This window comes from Chiloscyllium plagiosum, unplaced genomic scaffold, assembly GCF_037043375.1.
Source record: "Chiloscyllium plagiosum isolate Xiang-an unplaced genomic scaffold, Cpla_swu_hap1 HiC_scaffold_18, whole genome shotgun sequence".
Lineage (NCBI taxonomy): Eukaryota > Metazoa > Chordata > Chondrichthyes > Orectolobiformes > Hemiscylliidae > Chiloscyllium > Chiloscyllium plagiosum.
Window position 1 is genome coordinate 5,636,902 of NW_028270156.1, and position 27,328 is coordinate 5,664,229.

The 27,328-nt window shown below is 48.3% G+C and overlaps 2 protein-coding genes across 9 annotated transcripts in view; one reads left to right on the forward strand and one right to left on the reverse strand.

The window, feature by feature from the left end:
- The window catches only part of LOC122557617 (L-lactate dehydrogenase A chain-like), a 33,458-nt gene extending 30,235 nt beyond the window's left edge, over nucleotides 1–3,223 (reverse strand). Inside the window, exons 1-3 of one of the 6 annotated variants that reach the window (XM_087996260.1) lie at nucleotides 3,207–3,223; nucleotides 1,852–2,016; nucleotides 234–348 (exon numbers count right to left, since the gene is read on the reverse strand). In XM_087996260.1, the coding sequence (XP_087852386.1) occupies nucleotides 234–348; nucleotides 1,852–1,977 (241 nt within the window). In that variant the 5' untranslated portion in view covers nucleotides 1,978–2,016; nucleotides 3,207–3,223. Of the gene's footprint in view, nucleotides 1–233; nucleotides 349–1,851; nucleotides 2,277–2,863; nucleotides 2,884–3,035; nucleotides 3,174–3,206 lie in introns of those variants that run through there. The other 5 variants (XM_087996258.1, XM_043705363.2, XM_087996259.1 and 2 more) reach the window with 5 other exon arrangements.
- Nucleotides 3,224–14,871: 11,648 nt separating this feature from the next.
- The window catches only part of zdhhc13 (zDHHC palmitoyltransferase 13), a 64,319-nt gene continuing 51,862 nt past the window's right edge, over nucleotides 14,872–27,328 (forward strand). For 2 of the 3 annotated variants that reach the window (XM_043705365.2, XM_087996261.1), the window contains exons 1-2: nucleotides 14,872–15,001; nucleotides 23,752–23,924. In XM_043705365.2, coding sequence (XP_043561300.2) covers nucleotides 14,984–15,001; nucleotides 23,752–23,924 — 191 coding nt within the window. In that variant the 5' untranslated portion in view covers nucleotides 14,872–14,983. Of the gene's footprint in view, nucleotides 15,002–15,066; nucleotides 15,190–23,751; nucleotides 23,925–27,328 lie in introns of those variants that run through there. The other variant, XM_043705366.2, reaches the window with a different exon arrangement.

The following is a 27,328-nucleotide window of genomic DNA, read 5'->3' on the forward strand; positions in this document are numbered from 1 at the left end:
TATTCTACACCTGTTCCTATGTTCCAGTTTCCAATATAAATGTGGGCATAAAAACACATGACACAACAGGCTGGCAGGAAATGCATGTCAAAAGAAGATTTGTATCATATTCAGTTGGCGGGGATGTTTGATGAGCAATTTCTGAGCCAAAGATGCAATTAAAATGCAAAAGAAGTAAAATTATATTTTCACACAAATTCAACGTCAAATAAATTCCATGCTCCATCACTGACCTGTGTCTGCTGAAATTTTGGATTTTAGAAAGAGGCTACCATGTAGCAAATCCAGAGCTTCACCCCTCAGTTTGTCTGCCACTCTATCAACTAGAGCCAGCTCATCAGCGATATGCTACAGGAAGCAAAACAAAAACAGGCTTCACATTTGGAAAATGCTGATTCAAACAGTGTTCAACATTCTTGCTGTATGTTAAATATATATTCGTGTAGTCATGACAACACAGGAGGCCATGCAGCCTATCAAGTCCATGCAACATTGGTGATACTACTCTTGTTTATCATTTAGACCATAAGGCTGTATTGTTTAAAGTGTCTGTAGGTCTGCCTGCTGAAGGCTGTTGCTGTTTTTAACTGAGTGGATGAAAAGTATTGACTTTGCAGCACTGTCCACGTAGGGGAGTTGGTGGTGTGGTGCAAATGTCACTGCCCTAGTAATTCAGAGGCCCAAGCTAATGTCCTGGGGATGTGGGTTCAAATCCAAACACAGTAGTTCTTAAAACATGGAACATGAAGCTCATCTCAAATGTTTGTGATCATGAAGCTATTACGGATTATCCCAAAAGCCCATTTGATTCACTAATATACTTTGGGGAAGGAAATCTGCTGTCCTTACCTGGTCTGGCCTACATACAAGTCCAGACCTGCAACAGTGTGGTTGACTCCTGCCTTCTGAAATGGCCAAGGAAGCCCCTCAGTTCAAGGTGATTTAGAGATAGGTGTCAAATGCCAGCCTTACCAGAGACACCCACTTCCCGTGAACTGAAAAAATAATCCATTGCAGTTATGCACTCATCTTAGTGCTGTCTATATCAGCTTGCTGTGTACAAATGGAGTACAACCTTTTCTCACTTGGCAACAGTTGCTGCATTTCAAAAGTATTTACAGCTTTAGGGTGTAGGTCTGCTCGCTGAGCTGTAGGTTTGATATCCAGACGTTTCATTACCTGGCTAGGTAACATCATCAGTGGCGACCTCCAACCTCAACCTGAGCTACAAACCTTCACAAACATTGCAGTATTTACAGCGATTGGCAGAAGCATTTTGGCACATCACACCAAATCTATAAATGCAAGTCTTTTTTTTATATTTCCCAATTAGCATTGAGATATGTGGAAATGCACCACCTGCCTTGAACAGAAATGAGTGCCTTTCAAAAACATTTCAGACAGCAGTTAACAGTCGATCCATTTCTGTGAGTCGAGAGTCACATTGTAGGCCAGACCAGGTAAGGATGGCAGATTTCCTCCCCAAAAAGGACACAAGGGAAATAGATGGTGTTTATGATATCTGGCAAATTCAATGTCACCATTACTAATGATTTATTTTTAAATTCCAGGGTTAAGCTGCCACGATGGAACAAACTGTATATCACTGGGAAGTAAAACAGGCACCACATTTAAAACATGACCAACATTTTGGTGAAAGATTGAAGAAAAGAAACCCCAATAAATTAAGGCACATAAGTTGTATTTACAACAGCAATAGACCTGGAAAATCAAAGTCCACCGACTTTATTTTCAATTTGAATGTTGCTGAAAGTACGAAGTCTACAAAGAAGCACTGGTGTAGTGATTGTTGAGGCAAAGTGCTTCACGGAGTAATGTCAGACCATTTACCTGCTGTAGAATGGAAATCGCACACGACATGCCGACCTGTCCAGCACCCACAATTGAGACTTTTGATGTTGCCTTCATCGGAGTGTCAGCGTGCACCTCGTGCATTAATTTGTTTTTCAAACTCATTGTTTCAAACTAACAGGTCAACGGAGAAAGATCGAAACTCTGAAGGGAGAGAAAAAGAGCACCTATTAGTGTGGCCCACAAGGTGAGCAGTTTGTTCAGAACAAGCAGGAGCTGATAATCTAACAGCTATCTGTTCACTGCTGAAAGACTGGGTTTGACAAATGACATTTCATTACTGCTATTGAAGGTGAATCATTTGTCTTTTGGCCGAATCTCTCTTTGGTGTTTAAAAGATATTTGCTGGAATTCTGCATTTACAAAATAAAAAGCCCACTTATAAAAACTGAGTCACATTGGACTGGAAACATTGACTCTTGACTCTCTCTCCACGAATCCTGCCAGACCTGCTGAGTTCCTCCAGGTATTTCTTTTACCTTAGGTGGGAAATGCAGCGAAAGTGAAAGATAGGCGAATTACAACCACCCCCCCGCCGATATTAAGTGACTCAAAGTTCATCCATCCACCCATCCCTTTCACTGACAAGAGGCCAAGTGGGAAAAAGGTTATAGTCCCAGACCGTTTCAGTCACATCGTACAAAGCCCACTAACATAGAATTCCCAAAAAGCAAGAAAGTTTTGGGGGGGGAAAAATAGAAAAAGTATTTTAGTCCTTATTCACTGTCAAAAACCATTTAGCATCAACAATGTTGAGAGCCTGGAACTTATCTTTAATAAGATCTTGATCTCAACCAAATGGATCAACACCCCCCCCCCCCCCATGTTGATTGTGATTTCACTGAAAACTTCCCGATCCATTGAAACAACGCAGCTGGATGGCAAGATCACACAAGTGTCATTTCCAGAGTGGAACTACTGTCTCAAACATTTCTCCCCAGGGCCAGTATTTTTTCCTTAAACCCTTTGAAGAATGCCTCTTTTCACTCACAGAAAGCTGACAGTGTTATCCTGGTGTCTTACTCAAGTTTTCTGGTGCTGGCCAGGGTTGTATCTGTGTATCCCTCTCCCTCTCCCCCTCCTTCTCCCTCTCCCTCTCCCCCCTCCTCTCTCCCTTTCCCTCTCCCCCCTCCTCTCTGGGATTTCTCAACCACCAGATTTACCTCCGTCTCTCTCTTCACCTTCTGAAGATGTTTCCTCCCAACCGCTCCTTCCTCTCCGTTTTTATTCAAACTCCGAAATCTCCGCTCCAAATTCTCTCCTCCTCCCTCGCGCTGCCCCCTCCCCTTTCTCACTGGAGTAGCCGCCTTGAGCTGCAATGATATAGCGCCTACTTGTCTCTGCCGAAGTTCCTGTGGGACTGGACTGCTCTTCCAAATCTAGGGCAACGCAGCCAATGTAACCCACAAAAGCGACAAGGGGAGGACCAACTCTGTCTCTCTATACTGAATCCCCTCCCCACCGGGGTTTGGAGAAACCATACCCTGTCTCAGTTTACACAACACTGCTCCCCAATAATCACTGCACCAGCGTTTTCTTTAAACTTCATGCTTTGACCCAAATTGTAATCTTTGATTTCCCAAGTTTTATTGCAGTTGTAAATACAACATACGTGCGTTTTTGCACGTATTGATTGATTGATTGAATAATTTATTGCTTTATTTTCTTTAATTTTCCCCGATATGTGGTCATCACATGCAAAACCGGCATTTGTTGCCAAATTTACTCTTTTGCTCAGCCAATCCAGTTAAGAGCCAACCTCACAGTCATAAATACATGTAGCAGCAGTTTCAAGAACAGCTTCTCTCCACGCTGTTATTAGACTTCTGAAAGGATCTCTCCAATTTCAAATTTAGTGTTGACCTTGCTTTTAGTGCACCATCTTTGCAGCTGAAACATTGTATTCCTCACTCTGTTGAATCACCCAATGATCTTCGTATGTGATGATCTGCCTGTACTGCATGCAAAACAAAACGTTTCACTGTACCTAGGTACATGCAACAATAAAAATCAAAGACTTGAACAGCTCAGAGAAAGAACCTTTGGCCCATTGAGTCCATACTGGTCAAGCACTGATCTATACAAATCCCACTTTCCAGCATTTGTCTTTGTGCTAATGTGTTTCAAGCTGTCACAAAGCTGGTTTGTTTTTTCTAAAAGCTGCTCCTTTTCTCAAGGATACTGTGTCCTTGGTTTTTTTCAGAGGGGTCGTAAACATCTCCATTAGACTGATTTGCTACAGTTTTTAAAAGTTCTTGTCCAATACCATCAAAATTGGCCTTTCTCCAATTTAGAACTTCAACTTTTAGATCGTGTCTATCCTTTTCCATCATTATTTTAAATCGAATAGAATTATGGTCGCTGTCCCCAAAGTGCTCCCCCACTGACACTTCAGTCACCTGCCCTGCCTTATTTCCAAAGAGTAGGTCAGGTTTTGCACCTTCTCTCGTAGGTACATCCACATACTGAATCAGAAAATTGTCTTGTACGCACTTAACAAATTCCTCTCCATCTAAACCTTTAACACTATGTACTTCAAGTCATGGATGATGGTAAGATTCGGAAGGGGCTATGTTGATACTCTACACTGTGTCAATATTAAGAATGAGGAAATGTTGGGAGTCTTGAAAAACATTAATGCAGATAAGTCTCCAGGGCCTGATGGGATCTATCCCAGGATACTGAAGGGGGCAAGCGAACAAACTTTTGGGACATTGACTGAGATATTTGAATCCTCTTTAACCACAGGCAAGGTTCCAGAAGACTACAGAATAGCTAATGTTGTTCCACTGTTTAAGAAAGGCAACAGGCATGAAACGGGAAATTGTAGGCTGGTGAGCCTCACATCAGTGGTTGTGAAATTATTGGAGGAGGTTCTCAGGGACAGGATTGACTCACGTCTGGAGGCTGGACTTATTAAGGATAGGAGAAAGTGAGGACTGCAGATGCTGGAAAGTCAGAGTCAAAAAGTGTGGTGCTGGAAAAGTACAGCAGGTCAGGCCACATCCAAGGAGCAGGAGATTCAACATTTCGGACACAGTCAGTGTGGCTTTGTGCGTGGGAGGATTTGTGTCACAAATTTTAGTTTTTTAAGAAGTGACAAAGATGATTGATGAGTGTACAGCAATGAATGTAGCCCGCATGGACTTTACTAAAGCTTTCAACAAGGTCTCTCATGACAGGCTGGTGCCTGGTCACACGGGATCCACAATGAATTGGAGACAAAACTGGCTTAGCTACAGAAGACAAACAGTAGTTGTGGAGATGTTTTTCTCACTGGAGGTCTGTGACCAATGATGTTCCGCAAGGATCAGTACTGGGACCTCTGTTGTTTGTAATTGATATAAATGGTTCAGATGAAAATGTAGGTAGTCTGATTAGTAAGTTTGTAGATGACACAACAATTGGTGGAGTTGTGGATAGTGCAAAGGTTGCCAAAAGATACAGCACAATACAGATCAGTTGGAAAGTTGGGCAGAAAAATGGCACTTGGAATTTAATCCAGAGACAAATGTGTCGTGATATATTTTGGAAGGTTAAATGCCAAGAGGAAAGTATACTGTAAATGGCAGAACCCTTAAGAACACTCATGCACAGAGGGCTCTCGGTGTGCAAGTCCATAGTTCCCTTTCAGTGGCAACGTAAGTGGATAAGGTGGTAAAGAAAGCATACAGCATTTTGCCTTTATCAGGTGGGACAGAGTATCAAAATTGGCAAGTCACAATGCAGCTGTATAAGACTTTAGCCAGGCCATATTTGGAGAACTATGTGCAGTTCTGGCCCCCACACTATAGGAAGGGTGTGGAGGCTTTGGAGAGGGTGCAACAGGATATTGCCTGAAATGAATTAGCTATAGGGAGAGGTTGAACGATCTTGGATTGTTTTAGCTAGAGCTTCAGAGACTGAGGGCTGACTGGATAAATGTATATCAAATTATGAGGGGCATGGATAGGGTGGATAGTTGGAGTCTCTCTCTCCCAGAGTAGAAATGTCAAATACTATGGGGCATAGGGTTCAGGTGAGATGGAGAAAGTTTAAAGGAGATGTGAGATGCTAGTTTTTTCCACAGAGGGTAATAGATGCCTAGAATGTGCTGCCGAGGCAGGTATTAGAAGCAACATTTAAGAGGTATTTAGACAGACACATGAACAGACTAGGAATAGAGAGATATGGACCATGTGCAGGCAGAGGGATTGGTTTAGATTGCCATTATGGTCAGCAGAGATACAGTGGCCCTTAGGCCTGTTCCTGTGTTGTACCGTTCTATGTTCTCTACATTATATAGTTAAGTCCATCCATCCCAAGCCGTATCCCGGTGAATCTCCTCTGCTTTCCCTCCAGTGCAGTATTTCCCTCCTATAGGGTGGAGATCAGAACCGCACAAAGTACTTCAGCTGTGGTCTAACTAACATTTTACACAGCTCCATCATAGCCACCCTACTGTTGCATTTAATGTGTTGACTAATAAAGACAAGTATCCCATTCGTTTTAGGGTCTTGTGTGGTACAGTTGTAGTATTCCTACTTTGGAGTTCAAATCCCATTTGCTCCAAAAGTGTGTAATAACATCTCGGTCCAATCTCTAATAAACCTTTCTGAACCACCTTAGTGACCTGTCCAACTGCTTTCAAGGTTCTGGATTAGTGGTGCTGGAAAGGCGCAATAGTTCAAGCAGCAACCGGGGAGCAGGAAAATCAGCGTTTCGGGCAAAAGCCCTTCACCAGGAATACAGGCAGAGTGCCTGCAGGGTGGAGAGATAAATGAGAGAAGGGTGGGGGTGGGGAGAAAGTAGCATAGAGTACAATAGGTGAGTGGGGGAGGGGATGAAGGTGATAGGTCTGGGAGGAGGGTGGGGGAAGGTAGCAAAGAGTATAATGGGTGGATGGGGGTGGGGATGAAGGTGATAGGACAGAGAGTGGAGTGGATGGGTGGTAAAGAAGATAGGCAGGTAGACAGGTCATGGGGACAGTGCTGAGCTGGAAATTTGGAACTGGGGTGAGGTGGGGGAAGGGGAAATGAGGAAACTGGTGAAGTCCACATTGATGCCCTGGGGTTGAAGTGTTCCAAGGCGGAAGATGAGGCGTTCTTCCTCCAGGCGTCTGGTGGTGAGGGAGGGGCGGTGAAGGAAGCCCAGGACCTCCATGTCCTCAGCAGAGTGGGAGGGGGAGTTGAAATGTTGGGCCACGGAACACTTCAACCCCAGGGCATCAATGTGGACTTCACCAGTTTCCTCATTTCCCCTTCCCCCACCTCACCCCAGTTCTGAACTTCCAGCTCAGCACTGTCCCCATGACCTGTCTACCTGCCTATCCTCTTTTCCATCTATCCACTCCACTCTCTGACCTATCACCTTCACCCCCTCCCCCACTCACCTATTGTACTCTATGCTACTTTCTCCCCACCCCCATCTTCCTCTCATTTATCTCTCCACCCTGCAGGTTCTCTGCCTGTATTCCTGATGAAGGGCTTTTGTCTGAAATGTTGATTTTCCTGCTCCTTGGATGCTGCCTGAACTGCTGTGCTTTTCTAGCACCACTAATCCAGAATCTGGTTTCCAGCATCTGCAGCCATTGTTTTTACTCAACTGCTTTCAAGGACCTATGGACATGCACACTAAGGTCCCTTTGATCCTCTGTACTTCCCAAGGTCCTACTCATCATTATGTACTCCCTTGTATTTCAGCAGGGCCGACAAGACATCATCTCTCAATTTTCAGGATTAAATTCAATTTGACACCATTTAGCCCACCTGACCAGCCTGTATATATTGTCCTGTAATCTAAAATTTCCTTTCTCATTATTTACCACACCAGCAATTTCATGTAACCTGCAACTGTACCTGATCAAGCCTCATGGAGAAAGTGAGGACTGCAGATGCTGGAGATCAGAGCTGAAAATGTGTTGCTGGAAAAGCGCAGCAGATCAGGCAGCATCCAAGGAGCAGGAGAATCGACGTTTCGGCCATAAGCCCGAAGAAGTTCCTGAAGAAGGGCTTATGCCCGAAACGTCGATTCTCCTGTTCCTTGGATGCTGCCTGACCTGCTGCGCTGGTCAACGTTGAAACTTTATTGCTGAAACAGCACAGCAGGTCAGGCAGCATCCAGGGAACAGGAGATTCGACGTTTCGGGCACAGGCCCTTCTTCAGGAATGAGCAGAGAGTGTTCAGCAGGAGAAGATAAAAGGTAGGGAGGAGGGACTTGGAGGAGGGGCGTTGGAAATGTGATAGGTGGAAAGAGGTCAAGGTGAGGGTGATAGGTCGGAGTAGAATGGAGGCGGAGAGGTCAAGAAGAAGACTGCAGGTCAGGAAGGCGGTGCCGGGCTGGAGGGATTCGGCTGAGACAAGGTGGGGGGAGGGGGGATGAAGAAACTGAACTTGGACTTCACCAGTTTCTTCATCCCCCCTCCCCCCACCTTGTCTCAGCCGAATCCCTCCAGCCCGGCACCGCCTTCCTGACCTGCAGTCTTCTTCTTGACCTCTCCGCCTCCATCCTACTCCGACCTATCACCCTCACCTTGACCTCTTTCCACCTATCACATTTCCAACGCCCCTCCTCCAAGTCCCTCCTCCCTACCTTTTATCTTCTACTGCTGAACACTCTCTGCTCATTCCTGAAGAAGGGCCTGTGCCCGAAACGTCGAATCTCCTGTTCCCTGGATGCTGCCTGACCTGCTGTGCTGTTCCAGCAATAAAGTTTCAACTTTGATCTCCAGCATCTGCAGACCTCACTTTCTCCTGCTGCGCTGGTCAAGCCTCATACACTCTCGTGTCGAGGTCATTGCTGCTCACTATGAACTGCAAGGGACCTACACCTGAACCCTGTGCTATACCACTGGACACAGGCTGTTAGTCACAGGTTGTTTCCTACCACAAAGTAAATTTTGGATCAGCCTGTGATTGTCTTCTGAGCAAAGGTTAAACATGTTGGGACTTTAATCACTGGAGTTTTGAAGATTGAGAGGTGATCACATTGAAGCTTATAGGTTTCTTCAGGGCTTGACAATATAAATGCTGAGAGGATGTTTCCCCTCATGGGAGAGTCTAAGACTAGAGGGCTTGGTCTCCCAATAAAGGGGCACTAATTTAAGATTGAGGTGGAGAAGAATTTCTTCTATCAGAGGATTGAGAGTCTCAAACTTCTTGCCAAGGGTTGGGCGGGGAGGCAGAGTCCTTGTGTATACCCTCTATTTACGGCTGAGACAGATTCTTGATCAGATGGAGAATCAGGGGTTGGGGGGAAAGGGCAGAAAAGTGAAATTAAAGGAATGAGAGTTAAACCATGATCCTATTGACTGGTGGAGCCAGCTCAGGGGCAAAACAGCCCACTCCTGTTCCTATCGATTATAATCTTAAACTGTTTTTGGTGTGTTAATAAATGGTAGTGACACTTAGTTGAAATCAGAATTGTGCTTCATGATAGGTGTGCTTTCAACCCAATAAATAATAATACTTCTTGAAATGAAGATACAATTTTAGTGTAGGGAATGCAGTGCCCAATTTGTACACAGCGTACTCCTAGACAGCACAATGTGAAAATGATCAATCTGTTTTTTCAAACAAAGCTGCTTGAGGAATAAACTCTGTTGAATAACTGGTGGATGAGAATGTATAAGGCATGATTAGTAAGTTTGCAAATGTCATTAAAATAGGCGGCATTGTGGACAGTGAGGAAGATTATCAGAAAATGCAGCAGTACCTTGATCAGCTGAGGAAGTGGACCAAGAAATGGTAAATGGAGTTTAGTATGGATAAAAGTGAGGTCTGCATTTTGGAAAGTCAAAACAAGGGAGGAGTTTCATGGTGAATAGTATGGCCTTAAGAAGTGTAGTGGAACAGAGGGATCTTGGAGTTCAGGTGACAGCTCCCTGAAAGTGGGAGTCACAGGTAGACAGGGCAGTGAGAAAGGCTTTTGGCACATTGCCCTTCACAGAGTATTGGACTAAGGTAAGATTCTTGGCAGTATGGATGAACAGAGAGATCTCGGTGTCCATGTACATCAATCCCAGAAAGTTGCCATCCAGGTTGATCAGGTTGTTCAGAAGGTGTACGGTGTGTTAGCTTTTATTGGTAGAGGGATTGAGTTTTGGAACCATGAGGTCATGTTGCAGCTGTATAAAACTCTGGTGCAGCCGCACTTGGAGTACTGTGTACAATTCTGGTCACCGCATTATTGGAAGGACATGGAAGCATTGGAGAGGATTTATCAGGATGTTTCCTGGTATGGAGGAAATGTCTTCTGAGGGAAGGCTAAGGAACTTGAGGCTGTTTTTGTTAGAGAGAAGAAGGTTAAGAGGTGACTTAATAGAGACATACAAGATGATCAGACGATTAGATAGGGTGGACAATGATGGCTAATGCCATCCTTTATTCTTGGGCAGTGATGGCTAGCACAAGGAGACAAATCTTTAGATTGAGGGGTGATAGATACAGGACAAATGTCAGAGATAGGTTCTTTACTCAGAGAGTAGTAGGGGCATGGAATGCCCTGCCTGCAGCAGTAGTAGGACCTGTCTCCGTGCTGGAGGACTCTATCACTCTATAACACCCCAGTTGTTCTCCTGCAAGATCAAACAGAAAGTACCTTATTCAGTGGCTGATCGAAATGAAATTACGAAAAGAATGCAATAATAAAGTAACAGTAGACCTATAAATTTAGTATTTTCAAAAAAGGCACATTGCCCAGAGGAATGAAACAGATCTATTTCATCCAGTTGGATCAAGCAATGTTTTGACCACTCAACACAACCTGCATACAGTCATAGAGTCATGGAGATGTACAGCATGAAAACAGACCCTTCGGTCCAACCCGTCCATGCCGACCAGATATCCCAACCCAATCTAGTCCCATCTACCAGCACCCCGCCCATATCCCTCCAAACCCTTCCTATTCATATACCCATCCAAATGCCTCTTAAATGTTGCAATTGTACCAGCCTCCACCACGTCCTCTGGCAGCTCATTCCATACACATACCACTTTCTGCGAGAAAACGTTGCCCCTTATGTCTCTTTTATATCTTTCCTCTCTCACCCTAAACCTATGCCTTCTAGTTCTGGACTCCCCGACCCCAGGGAAAAGACTTTGCCTATTTATCCTATCCATGCCCCTCATAATTTTGTAAACCTCTATAAGGTCACCCCTCAGCCTCCGACGCTCCAGGGAAAACAGCCCCAGCCTGTTCAGCCTCTCCCTGTAGCTCAGATCCTCCAACCCTGGCAACATCCTTGTGAATCTTTTCTGAACCCTTTCAAGTTTCACAACATCTTTCCGATAGGAAGGAGACCAGAATTGCACGCAATATTCCAACAGTGGACTAACCAATGTCCTGTACAGCCGCAACATGACCTCCCAACTCCTGTACTCAATACTCTGACCAATAAAGGAAAGCATACCAAACGTCTTCTTCACTATCCTATCTACCTGCAACTCCACTTTCAAGGAGCTATGAACTTGCACTCCAAGACTTCTTTGTTCAGCAACACTCCTGAGGACCTTACCATTAAGTGTATAAGTCCTGCTAAGATTTGCTTTCCCAAAATGCAGCACCTCGCATTTATCTGAATTAAACTCCATCTGCCACTTCTCAGCCCATTTGCCCATCTGGTCCAGATCCTGTTGTAATCTGAGGTAGCCCTCTTCGCTGTCCACTACACCTCCAATTTTGGTGTCATCTGCAAACTTACTAACTGTACCGCTCATGCTCGCATCCAAATCATTTATGTAAATGACAAAAAGTAGAGGGCACTCCACTGGTCACAGGCCTCCAGTCTGAAAAACAACCCTCCACCATCACCCTCTGTCTTCAACCTTTGAGCCAGCATGGTTTACATTTAAACACAGCTTTGCAAATAACTGTCAGTTACCATTTAACTGGTACACTATCTATGACAGCACTTGACCAGTCTCCCATACAAAAATTTGCCAAAAGCCTGTCAGAGGTATGTGGAAATTATGGTAACTATTCTACCCTCATCTCAAAAGGTTCAATCAAATTTGTTAGACATGATCTCACCTTTGCCTATCCTTGATTATTCCTTGCCTCTGCAAGTGGAAAGTAATTTTGTCCCTCAGAAATTTGTCCAATAGTTTCCCTACCACAGATGTTAGACTCACTAGCCTGCAGTTTCTTGGTTTACCCCTACAACCTGTCTTGAATAATGGTATCACATTAGTTGTCCTCCAGTCCTTCAGTCCTCCAGCATCCCTCCTGTGACAAGAGAAGACTTGAAAATTCATGTCAGAGGCCTGCAATCTCCTCCCCTGCCTCCCACAGCAGTCTGGGATACATCTCATATGAGCCTGGGGTTTGAAATCACTAATACCTCCCCTCTCAATGCTAATTGATTCAAGTATATCACAGTCGGCCCTCCATAATTTCTGTTCCTATTTCATTCTTCCTTACATTTGTGAGAAACGAAGCTCACTCACTTCAATAATTGCAGTCCGAGACAAGATCTGAAGCAATCAGTATGTTTATTATGCGCTTGCAAGCGTGGTGCCTAAAATAGACACCCAGAGTTTAGCAAGTACATATAGTATATAGGATTCACTACTCCAAACCCGGTGCCCATTACTATTGTTTATCTCTTGCCTTATCCAGCCTTGTGAATAACAAAGTACAAGTTTTACTTGGCCATTTCACCACATCCTGCTGTGGTCCATTGTTAAGTATATGGACTGCTATCTATTTCCCCTACTTATGACATTTCCTCCCTTTTTCTCATCTATATTGATCCTTACAACCTTTTAATTGGGGTTTGTTTTTTGTTTTTGCAGAAGTGCGAAACAGATGCTTATAACTACTGCTTGTACAAACATATCTGGCTTACATCCTCACAGTACCTTATCTATTTGTCTGTAACATCTACCATTGTTTGCAGGCACGTTTCATTCTTGTATGCACATTTTAGCTAATACAAAAACAATTATATATTTCGTTCACATAGTTTTCATTCTTGATGACTCAGCTCTTGGTTGAAACAATTATACACTGGTGTGAGTGCATTTACCTTGCATAAGTAATTATGATTGCAGAAATAACACTACTTTACCTATATCCTACACATTGAATACAGATGCAAAGTTCTAGTTTAAAACCTGAGCTATATTTTCTGGCTCCACACAGATTGTCAATTTTAGATTAGATTAGATTAGATTACTTACAGTGTAGAAACAGGCCCTTCGGCCCAACAAGTCCACACCGACCGGCCGAATACACCCACCCAGACCCATTCCCCTACACTACGGGCAATTTAGCATGGCCAATTCACCTAACCTGTATTCTTCCTTAATGGGCCTTACCTTTGCCCTGATATTTCCTTTGCCCCTAATATAATTATAAAATGCTTTTGTGTTGCCTATCAGGGTTTTCTCATGTCTCCTCTTTGCTCTCTGAATTTTGTTTTTGAGCAAGCCCCTGTACTTTGTATAGCCCCTATACTCCTCAAAAGCATCCACGTCTTTGAGCCCTCGGTATGACCCATAACTGCCTAATCTTTTCCTTATGTAATCCTGTACATTCTCTGAGATTCTCTGGACTTTATTGGTTCTGCTCTTCACCTTTATGGGAAAATGTTAGCCTAGCTTTCTCACAAATACTCTCTTGAAGGCCTTCCATTACACGGCCATGGTTTATCCTGCAAGTTCTTAGGATTTCAAGGGGGAGGCGATGTCATAGTCGTAGTATCACTGGACTATTAATCCAGGGACCCAGGTAATGTTCCAATCCTGCTATGGCAGATGGTGGAATTTGAATTCAATAAATAAATCTGGACTTAATTGTCTAATAATAACTATGAATCCATTGTCGATTGTCAGAAAAACCCATCTGGTTCACGAATTCCCTTTAGGGAAGGACACAGTCATCATTAACTGGTCTGGTTACATGCGACTCCAGACCCACAGCAATGTGGTTGACTCTTAAAGGCTGCCTAGCCAAGTAATGATTTGAAGTCTCAGGTGTTGGATTGGGGTGTACAAAGTTAAAAATCATACAATACCAGGTTAATGAGGGCATTACTTGGCTAAAAATCACACAACACCAGGTTGTAGTCCAACAGGTTTAATTGGAAGCACTAGCTTTCGGAGCGACGCTCCTTCATCAGGTGGTTGTGGAGGGCTCAATCCTAACACACAGAATTTATAGCAAAAATTTACAGTGTGATGTAACTGAAATTATACATTGAAAAATTGATTGTCTGTTATGCCTTTCATCTGTTAGAATACAGTGATAGTTTCATATCACCCGATGAAGGAGCGTCGGTCCGAAAGCTAGTGCTTCCAATTAAACCTGTTGGACTATAACCTGGTGTTGTGTGATTTTTAACTTTGTACAAAAGGCTCGAGGGTAATGTGAGTAGTTTGGATCTGGAATGCTCTGCCTGGAAATGTGGTGGAGGCAGATTCAATTGGGGCATAAGGTACTAACAGTATGCAAGAATATGGTGAAAACCAGGCGATTGGCAGGATGTAATCCAGCCAGTATAGGTGCAATGGGCCGAGTGGTCTTCCGGACCAGGTTAATTTTGAGAATCTCAGTCCATGTCCCGTGGCCTTCAGCCCCGCCCCTCGGTATCTATTCATACATGGTCCGGGGCGGGCTGGGGCGGGGCTTGCAGTGGGCGGTGACGAAAGGGGTGCGTGGTTTGCGCGATGACGCAATCGGGGGACGGGTTTCTTTAGTGACGCCAGCGGGATTTCGGCCTGACGAGCGCAAGAGGCTGGGCATGACGTGCGTGATGATGTTCGGCGCCTTGCCGGTTTACGTGGTGACGCATATTGGCCAGTCAGTGGGTACGCGGTCCGATGCGATGGGAGGGAGATCGATTACGTAGAGTGGAGGCGGGAAGGGAAGGTAGTTGCCATGACGTCAGGGGGGGCGTGTAGCGTATGCGGTGACGTCGAAAGGGTGAGTGTCATGTACGCGGTGACGTCGAAAGGGCGCGTGTCATGTACGCGGTGACGTCGGAAGGGCGAGTGTCGTGTACGCGGTGACGTCGGAAGGGCGAGTGTCGTGTACGCGGTGACGTCGGAAGGGCGGTGTTGCAGGGGGGCGATGGAAACCGGCACACTGTTTCCCCAGAGCGTGGTGTAGCGGCGGGAGCAGGAACAGGCGATGGACGGCGGCCCTGAGGTAAACATAGGGGTAAAAACAATGACTGCAGATGCTGGAAACCAGATTCTGGATCAGTGGTGCTGGAAGAGCACAGCAGTTCAGGCAGCATCTGAGGAGCAGCAAAATCGACGTTTCGGGCAAAAGCCCTTCATCAGGAATAACGCGTTATTCTGCCTGACCTGCTGTGCTCTTCCAGCACCACTGAGGTAAACATATCCTAACAACGGAGCACACTTCTGATGGCAGAGTGGTTTCAGGGAAGCTCTTATTAAGGATGGGGGAGGGAATGATGGAGATTTGGGGGAAAGGTGGAGGGTGTAACTGGGGAGGGGTAGGGGTGACGGGGGAGGGGAGGGGGTGACGGGGGAGGGGAGGGGGTGACGAGGGAGGGGGTGACGGGGGGGTGGGGGTGATGGGGGTGGGGAGGGGGTGACGAGGGAGGGGGTGACGAGGGTGGGGAGGGGGGTGACGAGGGAGGGGGTGATGGGGGTGGGGTGGGGGTGACGAGGGAGGGGGTGACGGGGGTGGGGAGGGGGTGACGAGGGAGGGGGTGACGAGGGTGGGGAGGGGGTGATGGGGGTGGTGTGGGGGTGACGAGGGAGGGGGGTGACGGGGGGGGTGGGGGTGATGGGGGTGGGGAGGGGGTGACGGGGGGGTGGGGGTGATGGGGGTGGGGAGGGGGTGACGGGGGTAGGGAGGGGGTGACGAGGGTGGGGAGGGGGGTGACGAGGGAGGGGGTGATGGGGGTGGGGTGGGGGTGACGAGGGAGGGGGTGATGGGGTGGGGTGGGGGTGACGAGGGAGGGGGTGACGGGGGTGGGGGTGACGGGGGTGGGGAGGGGGTGATGAGGGTGGGGAGGGAGTGACGAGGGAGGGGTGACGGGGGTGGGGTGGGGGTGACGAGGGAGGGGGTGACGGGGGTGGGGTGGGGTTGACGAGGGAGGGGGTGACGGGGGTGGGGTGGGGTTGACGAGGGAGGGGGTGACGGGGGTGGGGTGGGGTTGACGAGGGAGGGGGTGACGGGGGTGGGGTGGGGTTGACGAGGGAGGGGGTGACGGGGGGGGGGGAGAGAGGGTGACGGGGGGGGGAGAGGGGGTGACGGGGGGGGGGGGGAGAGGGGGTGACGGGGGGGGGGGGAGAGGGGGTGACGGGGGGGGGGGGAGAGGGGGTGACGGGGGGGGCGGGAGAGGGGGTGACGGGGGGGCGGGAGAGGGGGTGACGGGGGAGCGGGAGAGGGGGTGACGGGGGTGGGGTGGGGGTGACGAGGGAGGGGTTGACGGGGGTGGGGTGGGGGTGACGGGGGAGGGGTGGGGGTGACGGGGGAGGGGTGGGGGTGACGAGGGAGGGGAAGGGGGTGACGAGGGAGGGGGGGGACGGAGGGGGTGACGAGGGAGGGGGGGACGAATGGGGGGGTGACGAGGGAGGGGGGGGGACGGACGGAGGGGGTGACGAGGGAGGGGGGGGACGGGCGGAGGGGGGGACGAATGGGGGGGGTGACGACGGAGGGGGGGGACGGACGGAGGGGGTGACGAGGGAGGGGGGGACGGATGGGGGGGTGACGAGGGAGGGGGGGACGGACGGAGGGGGTGACGGGGGTGGGGGTGACGGGGGTGGGGTGGGGGTGACGAGGGAGGGGGTGACGCGGGTGGGGTGGGGGTGACGAGGGAGGGGGTGACGGGGGTGGGGTGGGGGTGACGAGGGAGGGGGTGACGGGGGTGGGGTGGGGGTGACGAGGGAGGGGGTGACGGGGGTGGGGTGGGGGTGACGAGGGAGGGGGTGACGGGGGTGGGGTGGGGGTGACGGGGGTGGGGTGGGGGTGACGAGGGAGGGGGTGACGGGGGAGGGGTGGGGGTGACGGGGGAGGGGTGGGGGTGACGAGGGAGGGGAGGGGGTGACGAGGGAGGGGGGGGACGGAGGGGATGACGAGGGTGGGGGGAGAGGGGGTGACGGGGGGGCGGGAGAGGGGGTGACGGGGGTGGGGTGGGGGTGACGGGGGTGGGGTGGGGGTGACGAGGGAGGGGTTGACGGGGGTGGGGTGGGGGTGACGGGGGAGGGGTGGGGGTGACGAGGGAGGGGAAGGGGGTGACGAGGGAGGGGGGGGACGGAGGGGGGGACGAATGGGGGGGTGACGAGGGAGGGGGGGGACGGACGGAGGGGGTGACGAGGGAGGGGGGGGCGGAGGGGGTGACGAGGGAGGGGGGGACGAATGGGGGGGGTGACGACGGAGGGGGGGGACGGACGGAGGGGGTGACGAGGGAGGGGGGGACGGATGGGGGGGTGACGAGGGAGGGGGGGACGGACGGAGGGGGTGACGGGGGTGGGGGTGACGGGGGTGGGGTGGGGTGACGAGGGAGGGGGTGACGCGGGTGGGGTGGGGGTGACGAGGGAGGGGGTGACGCGGGTGGGGTGGGGGTGACGAGGGAGGGGGTGACGCGGGTGGGGTGGGGGTGACGAGGGAGGGGTTGACGCGGGTGGGGTGGGGGTGACGAGGGAGGGGGTGACGCGGGTGGGGTGGGGGTGACGAGGGAGGGGGTGACGGGGGTGGGGTGGGGGTGACGAGGGAGGGGGTGACGGGGGTGGGGTGGGGGTGACGAGGGAGGGGGTGACGCGGGTGGGGTGGGGGTGACGAGGGAGGGGGGTGACGAGGGAGGGGGTGACGGGGGTGGGGTGGGGGTGACGAGGGAGGGGGTGACGGGGGTGGGGTGGGGGTGACGAGGGAGGGGGTGACGGGGGTGGGGGTGACGGGGGTGGGGTGGGGGTGACGAGGGAGGGGGTGACGGGGGAGGGGTGGGGGTGACGGGGGAGGGGTGGGGGTGACGGGGGAGGGGAGGGGGTGACGAGGGAGGGGGGGGACGGAGGGGATGACGAGGGGGGGGGGGACGGAGGGGATGACGAGGGAGGGGGTGACGAGGGAGGGGGGGGACGGAGGGGGGGGACGAATGGGGGGGGTGACGAGGGAGGGGGGGGACGGACGGAGGGGGTGACGAGGGAGGGGGGACGGATGGGGGGGTGACGAGGGAGGGGGGGGGACGGACGGAGGGGGTGATGAGGGAGGGGGGGCGGAGGGGTTGACGAGGGAGGGGGGACGGAGGGGGTGACGAGGGAGGGGGGGACGGAGGGGGTGACGGGGGGTGACGAGGGAGGGGGTGATGGGGGAGGGGGGGACGGAGGGGGTGACGAGGGAGGGGGTGACGGCGGTGGGGGTGACGGGGGAGGCGGTGGGGGAGGGGGAGACGGGGGAGGGGGAGACGGGGGAGGGGGTGACGGGGAAGGGGGGGCGGAGGGGGTGACGAGGGAGGGGGTGACGAGGGAGGGGAGGGGGTGACGGGGGGAGGGGAAGGGGGTGACGGGGGGAGGGGGTGATGGGGGAGACGGGGGAGGGGGAGACGGGGTGTGGGGTGGGGGAGAGGTGTATGTGGTGGGGGGAAGGGGTGGGGTTGGTGGAGGGAAGGGGTGGGGGTGGGGAGGGGTGGGGGTGGTGAGGGGGTGGGGTTGGTGGTGGGGGGGAAGGGGTGGGGGTGGTGGGGGGGAAGGGGTGGGGGTGGTGAGGGAGAGGTGTATGTGGTGGGGGGAAGGGGTGGGGGTGGTGGAGGGTGGGGGTGGTGGGGGGATGGGTAGGGGTGGTGGGGGTGGGGGGATGGGGTGGGGGTGGTGGGGCAGAGGTGTATGTGGTGGGGGTGGTGGGGGAGAGGTGTATGTGGTGGGGGTGGTGGGGGGATGGGGTGCGGGTGGTGGGGGAGAGGTGTATGTGGTGGGGGGGAAGGGGTGGGGGTGAGGTGTATGTGGTGGGGGGAAGGGGTGGGGGTGGTGGAGGGAAGGGGTGGGGGTGGTGGAGGGAAGGGGTGGGGGTGGTGGGGGGATGGGGGAGGGGGGGTGGGGGTGGTGGGGGGGTGGGGTAGGGGTGGGGGTGGTGGGGGGATGGGGTGGGGGTGGTGGGGCAGAGGTGTATGTGGTGGGGGGATGGGGTGGGGGTGGTGGGGGAGAGGTGTATGTGGTGGGGGTGGTGGGGGGATGGGGTGCGGGTGGTGGGGGAGAGGTGTATGTGGTGGGGGGGAAGGGGTGGGGGTGAGGTGTATGTGGTGGGGGAACGGGTGGGGGTGGTGGGGGGAAGGGCTGAGGGGGAGGGAAGGGGTGGGGGGGAGGGGTGGGAGTGGGGGGGGGAGGGGTGGGGGTGGTGGGGCGGAGTTGTGGGGGTGGTGGGGTGAGGGGTGTGGGGTGGTGGGGGAGAGGTGTATGTGGTGGGGGGAAGGGGAGGGGGAGACGGGGAAGGGGGAGGGGTGTTGGGGAAGAAGGAAGGGGGTGATGATGGAGGGGAGGGGGTGACGGGGAATGGGGGGGGTGACAGGGGAAGGAGGTGGTGATGGAGGGCAGAGAGTGACGGGGAATGGGGAGTGAGTGACGCGGTAAGGAGGAGGTGTGATGATGGAGGAGAGGGGGTGACAGGTGAAGGTGTTTTACAGAAAATGTGGATGTAGTCAGTACACTGTGCATGGGAAGCCATCACAAATGAGATAACGAGAGTCCAGAGATAGTCTTTTCCTGTTAGGGTGAAAGGAAAGGCTGAAAATGTGTTGCTGGAAAAGCACAGCAGGTCAGGCAGCATCCAAAGAACAGGAGAATCGACGTTTCGGGCATGAGCCCTTCTTTCTCCTGAAAGGAAAGGCTGGTAGGTATAGAGATTCTGGATGACTAAAGAAATTGAGGGTTTGGTTAAGAAAAAGAAGGAAGCATATGTCAGCTATAGACAGGATAGATTGAGTGAATCCTTAGAAAATATAAAGGCAGTAGGAGTATACTTAAGAGGGAAATCAGGAGGGCAAAACAGGGACATGAGATAGCTTTGGCTGTTAGGGTTAAGGAGAATTCAAAGGGTTTTTATAAATACATTAAGGGTAAAAGGGTAACTAGATAGCGAATAGGGCCCCTCAAAGATCAGCAAGGCAGCCCTTGTGTGGAACCACAGGAGATTGGGGAGATACTGAACTAGTATTTTGCATCTATGTGGAAAAGGACATGGAAGGTATCAAATGTAGGGAAATAGATGGTGACATCTTGAAAAATGTCCATGTTACAGAGGAGGAAATGCAGGATGTCTTGAACGTACAAAAAGTGGATAAATCCCCAGGACTTGATCAGGCATACCCTAGAACACTGGGAAGATAACAAAGTGAATGCTGGGCCTCTTGCTGAGATATTTGTACCATCGATAGTCACAGGTGAGGTGCTGGAAACCTGGAGGTTGGCTAGCGTGGTGCCATTGTTTAAGAAGGGTGATAAGGACAAGCCAAGAAACTATAGACCAGTAAGCCTGATGCCGCTGGTGGGCAAGTTGTTGGAGGGAATCCTGAGGGACAAGATGCACATGTATTTGGAAATAAGCCCTTCTTCAGGTTCCTGAAGAAGGGCTTATGCCCGAAACGTCGATTCCCCTGTTCCCTGGATGCTGCCTGACCTGCTGCGCTTTTCCAGCAACACATTTCCAGCTCTGATCTCCAGCATCTGCCGACCTCACTTTCTCCTCATGTATTTGGAAAGGCAAGGACTGATTAGGGATAGTCAACATGACTTTGTGCGTGGGAAATCATGTCTCACAAACTTGATTGAGTTTTTTGAAGAAGTACCAAAGAGGATTGATAAGGGCAGAGCAGTAGATGTGATCTACATGGACTTCAGTAAGGCATTTGACAAGGTTCCCCATGGGAGACTGGTGAGCAAGGTTAGATCTCACGAATATAGGGACAACTTGCCATTTGGAAACAGAACTAGCTCGAAGGTGGTAGTAGAGGGTTGGTTGTTTTTCAGACTGGAGGCCTGTGACCAGTGGAGTACCACAAGGATCAGTGCTGGGTCCATTACTGTTAGTCATTTATATATGAGCATAAGAGGTATAGTTAGTAAGTTTGCAGATGTCACCAAAATTGGAGGTGTGGTGGATAGCGAAGAAGGTTACCTCAGATTACAACAAGATCTTGATCAGATGGGCCAATGAGCTGAGAAATAGCAGATGGAGTTTAATTCAGATAAATGTGAGGTGCTGCATTTTGGGAAAGCAAATCTTAGCAGGGTTTATACACTTAGTTGTAAGGTCCTCGGGAGTGTTGCTGAACAAAGAGACCTTGGAGTGCAGGTTCATAACTCCTTGAAAGTGGAGTCACAGGTAGATAGGATAGTTAAGAAGGCGTTTGGTATGCTTTCCTTTATTGGTCAGAGTATTGAGTACAGGAGTTGGGACGTCATGTTGTGGCTGTACAGGACATTGGTTAGGCCGCTTTTGGAATATTGCATGCAAGTCTGGTCTCCTTCCTATCGGAAAGATGTGAAACTTGAAAGGGTTCATAAAAGATTTACAAGGATGTTGCCAGGGTTGGAGGATTTGAGCAATAGGGAGAGGCTGAACAGGCTGGGGCTGTTTTCCCTGGAGCGTCGGAGGCTGAAGGGTGACCGTGTAGAGGTTAATAAAATCATGAGGGGCGTGGTTATGATAAGTAGACAAGGTCTCTCCCCTGGGTTGGGGGAAATCCAGAACTAGAGGGCATAGGTTTAGGGTGAGAGGGGAAAGATATATAAAAGAGACCTAAGGGACAACTCTCACACAGAGGGTGGTATGTGTATGGAATGAGCTGCCAGAGGAAGTGGTGGAGGCTGGTACAATTGCAACATTTAAAAGGCATCTGGATGGGCATATGAATAGGAAGGGTTTAGAGGGATATGGGCCGGGTGCTGGCAAGTGGGACTAGGTTGGGATATCTGGTTGGCATGGGTGAGTTGGACCAAATGGTCTGTTTCTATGCTGTACGTCTCTCTGACTCTACATGTGGATGCTAATGGAATAATGTAGATGAGGTGGGCTTCAAATTTCTTTCACAGATTGGTTCAACATCGAGGGTCAAAAGGCCTGTTATGACCTGTAATGTTCTATGTCCAGGTCATAACAGCCATAAAGTGTTCATAACATGGCCAAATTGTTTGGTTATAACTTGTACATTCAGTGGTCTTGTGGGGCACTTGTTATTATTGCTATGATTGATCCAGAATGTCTAGGTGCAAGTCCCACCTGCCCTAGATGTGTGCATAACGTGTATGAATAGGTTGATTAAATTTGCTAAAATTAAAATCAGCTTCTCGGCAAGTTGCTAATTTAAAGCCTAAGACCATGCTCGTCTGGAAATGCCTGAATTCGGATGCTAAGCAAACTCTGGCCTGGTTACCACTTGGATGAGAGACCGTTTGTGAATACTTGGCTTAAAGGTCTTGTGGCACATTTGTAATGTTCCTGCCTCTGGGCCAGAAATCCCATCTGCACTAGGGGTGCGTCATAACATGTCTGAACAGGCTACAGAAAACAAATCTTTGAAAGCATTTGTAAAAGATACCTATTTTCTGCTTTAGTGTACCACATTATAGAGCTAACTGTATATAGTTCTTGTTACTGACTTGGGCTGTGAAGAATGGGGAGTTAAAACTCCAGTGGTGTTTTCTAAACTGCTATTACATTCTGAAGTATTAGGTTACTCAATGCTTCTTGGAATCAAGTTTACAAATTCTCACAGCAGGTCTCTTGGTATTTTGCTAATAAAATAGACTATGAGCAGTGTTCTTTTTTTCTCCAAAGTTAACATATGTTTTTGTCACTGGGTTTTCAGTTGATGCTGAAATATTATTTACTTTTTTTTCGATTAAAAAGCTCATGTCTGGAAAGGATGTTGCACTTGAGCACTGGTAAACAAATCCTGAATGATTTTTATTCACTGTGGATGTTGTAAGTGCTGCCGGTGCTGCAAGACGTTTTTTGTTCAAATGTAGACAATTGGGAACTTCTTAAGAACATACAGGGACTCAGGCCCTCAATCCTGCAGTGCCATTCAACAAGATCATGACTGATCTGACCACATTTCCAACTATCCCAATAACCTTTCATTCCTTCAGAATTTATTTCCTTTTGACTTAAGAACATTTAATGCTTCTACTCCTACTGCCTTGCCTGGAAAAGTTTGAAAGATTGACAACATTGAGAGCAAAATTCACCGCATCTCAGTTTAAAATTGGCAACTCTTGAAATTTAAATGGTGATTCCTATTCTGGATGCTTCCAAACGCAGAAATATCTTTTCAACATCAACCCTGTCAAGTCACCCACAGAATCATCTTATGATCTCTAGTTACTTTTAACTACAGCAGATAAAAACCTAGCCTGTCTAGAAGTGGCCAATACTGTGCGCACAACTCCAGATTTGGTCTCACCAGTACTTTGTATGATGTACAAATTTTGTACTTTTGTATTCAATTTTCCTTCGCTAAAGCATAACATTTTATTAGCTTTTCTAATTACTTGCTGTACCTGCATGCAGATCTTCTGTGATTCATGCACAAGAAAACCCAAATTTCCCTGCATCACAGTCCATCGCTCCAGTGGCTGAATACTTGAGTCTGCATCTTTTATGAGACAGTTCAGTTGAAGAAATGCACCTAACTTAAATTTCACTTCATTCTGTGGTCATATTTTAAAAATTTATTCAACACTGCTATGAAATTAGAGTTTGTTTGTTTTATATTAGTGAACTGCATCTCTCCTCATTTTTGTTCAGTTCCTGAATTTAGATATTCCAGGTGGAAGAAAGAGGTCATGAGTATTCTTGAAGGGAGTATGTTAGTATTGCCTCCTAAGCAAGTTGTTCACAAGATAAGTGCTATCTCAGCTGGATATAATGCATGCCATAAATAAAGGAGACCACCTCCCTGCATCTCATTAGTGCTTATGTTTTACCTATAGTGTCATCTCAACTGTCCTCATGAGCACCTGGGGCCACACAAACAAGAATCTCTTGGCAATGGTAGAGAAGAGCTGTTCAATAACTCAAATCAAGCCACAAGTCCTACTGAACATCACAATGACCTTGCTTTTATGGAAGACTATAGCAACTGGGATATTGTAAGAGCCACACAGTAAGTACATTGTGAGTGAAAGTGTTACCTAGCATGTTCACCCAGAAGTCTGAACACAGTACAAGGAGTTGAAGCAGACCACATGGCCCCTACTACCTCATCTGCACTTTCCCATGTGCTTCCCATCTGTCTTGATTGCAAATCTCTCATGCACCCTTTTCCTTTTGAGGACAGAACTTCAACTTTTCATCCTGTGTATTATTTTGTACGTATTTAATGCAAGTCAGCATTGAGTATGGAAGTTTCTTGTTTATTGTGTCTCTTTTAAATCGTGGATCATGGTTGGAAATTGGATAAGTAACATTCAGTAATGTATCAGGAAATAGTTACATTAAGAACATAACTGGTCTGAGAAACCACTGAAGATGTTCAATGTGAAAGATCCTCATGATCCTGAACCTTTATTGCCCTTGAACTGAGTGGCTTTTAAAGAGTGCTGTCCAGAGTCTACCCCTTCTGTGGGCCTGGTGTCACCTGCTGACCAGACCCAAGTAAGGAGAGCAGATTTCTTTCCCTAAAGAACAAGTGAACAAGGTGGGTTTTCATGACAATCAGCAATGTTTTTATGTTTGCAATTAGACTACTTTAAAATTCCAGATGTTTTAAAAAAATCAGATTTCACCATGTGCCATGGTGGGTTTTGAACCCATGTGTCCAGTATAATAGGGACTCTGGATTAAAAATTCTAGTGATTTTTACCACGACGTCACAGCCTCCTCCTTAAATAACTGTCCCCCATTCTTCCCTGGGCATCCTGAGTGCGAACTATATTCTGGTATTGGTAAGATTAAGGAGTCAAGAAGTCCAGGTGACACCCAGTGTGTTTGAGATTAAGCTTCTTCAGAATATGGTGAGAAAGTAACCAGGATATGGTCAGAGGAAGGATGAGGGTTAGGTGAGGGTCACTGGGGGTGGATGGCGAAAGAGTAATAAGGTGAAGATTAGTGTTTTTTGAGGCGGGAAGGGGGGGAATGGTGTTGGAGGTGAAGGTGACTTGGCATTTGGAGTGGTCTTGGGTGTTGAGATTTTCAGGATAAAGAAGTTTTGCTGGGTGTGCAGAAAAGTATTTTGTGGTTGTGAGCAGTGGTTCTGGGTGCCCAAGCTTTTTGGGTGGTGTAGTTGGGGTTACTTGCACTGGTCCAAGGGGTGTGAGCTTTGTTGTGGGAATGAACACAGTTTGGGGATGAGATCAGCAGCATCTTGGTTGTTGTGAGCTGGAGTGCTTTCGGAGCGTTTGTATAAAAATACGTACTAAAAAGTTCCTCTGTAATTTTAAACAAAATTTCACACCATCACTGAGATTGCTGTTGAGTGTGATGCAAGAGACTGCAATCTAACTTTCCTGTTCTGTTCCTAAAATATCAAAATTGTAAAGTGAGCACTTTTGAAATAGTGGTGGCAGTTGCAACCGTTATTCAATTAGGAACATCATCGATGCCTTTGTGTGGCGATGGTGAAATATTTGGTTTGATTTTGTGCTTCTGGATGTATCAACTTGTGATAATAAGGATCGTGGATGGCAGCAATCTTGTGGCATTACGCTTTTTGATAGTAAGCTAAGTGCAGTCCTTATTGTGGAATTGTCACTGTACTTGCAATGTGTGTGGGTATTGTATGAAAAACTTTGACTGAAAATTTATACATACTGCGTACTAGTTGACCAGTTATCAGTGTCATTAATTGTGGCATCCAGTCACTCAGTTCAATGTGGAGCCAAGCTAGATGGTGGAATTCTGAGATTCAGCACTCCTTGAAACTGCAGGATATGGATCTAACTCCGGCTTTAGCATCTGAGATGTACTTTGTCTAAAAGCCAATGTATATTTGCACGTAATTTAATGCATTAACATGAATAATAAATTTCACCACACATATGTGAAATCACAATGTGGAGGTACAATAACGTTTCATAAAACTGTATTTCTTTACTTAAAAAAAAAATCACTGGTTGGATAGTAGGCTGACAGATGCTGAGCTTCCAAGATGATAAACAGTATTGTGGCAGTAGCTACTGAATTATATTTAGTGGCACTAGAAACAAGTTATCAATTCCTGTATGCCCCTGAAGTTGGTTTCCATGTCCTACTCTAAATATTAATTGTTTACTTAATGCATGGCTTTGTATTTTACCCTGTGTTCAGCCCCTCCACTATCAAATGTTTGAAACACCTTACAGTTGCTTCCTTTGCAATTTGATTCACAGGAAACAATTTCAAGATGTTAAAAATGATCAAGTTTCAATTTTAAGTGACATATTTATGAAAATATAGAGGTAGTGAAACCTACTTGTTATTATTTCAAACCAAGGCAGTTCTTGAGCTCTTGTAGAGCTGTACTGTTAACTTGGTTTCTCTCTCCATAAATCTGGCCAGATTTGCTGAGTTTCTCAGGGCATTATTTTTATTTAAGATAGTTCTTAAACTATTTTGAGATTAAAAAGCACATTCTAATAACTGCAGGTGCCAGGCATCCTAATCTTTTGTTTCTAAGCCTTGGTTCTGCAGCTCCAAGAAGGTGAAATCTTCTCTCAGTATCAGATTCCTATGTGAGATGAGTAGACAATCTTGTCCATTTGTTGATGGATTGTTGCCAAATGTGCTGCACTTTATAGCACTGATCTCCCTATTATGATCACAAAATTCACTTCAGTTGGGGTGGGAGAGAGAAGGGAACTATGTGACACTGTAATTTAGCTTTTTATCTTTCACCTTTGGCACCCATTTTCAAATTTAGGCAACATTTGCTTCAATATAAAATTAACAGTGGAACTGCAGGATAATTAATTTCCTGAGTTAACACTAGCCAGCATTCCCCTTTTTGAGGGCTTGGGGATTGGTGGTACCATGCACTCCTCACTCTCATTTTGTATATCCATCTCCCCACTCAAACCACTTCCACAGACTTCAGTTGTCTTTGTTCTACCTTCTCCAATTCCCTCTCTAAACCTCTGTTTCCTTGAAGAACCTCACTAAAGTCCAGTTTTCTGTATAAGCTTGAAGTTACTTTGTATACTACATCCTTTAGGCTTGACATCACTTTTGTTCTGTTATTTTTATGCAGTGCCTTGGGATATTTTTGTTAATGGAGCTATATACATAGAGATTGTTTGCAGCATGTACTGTCATGGCAACATGCCAAGAGTCACTTGACCTCCAGATCCAAGACTGCTTCTACACAGAAGGACAGCTACGGCAGACACATAGAACGCTATACCCTGCATGTTAAAACCACACTAACTTGGCACTACATCACGAGGTTGCTGTGACTGGTTTAAAATCTGGAAACTTCAGCTGTACAGCACTGTAGACATCCTTCCACCACAGTTTCTTCAGTTCAAGAAGGTGGCTTGCCACCCCTTTCTTAAAGACAACTAGTGATGCACAATAAATAATGACTTTGCCAGC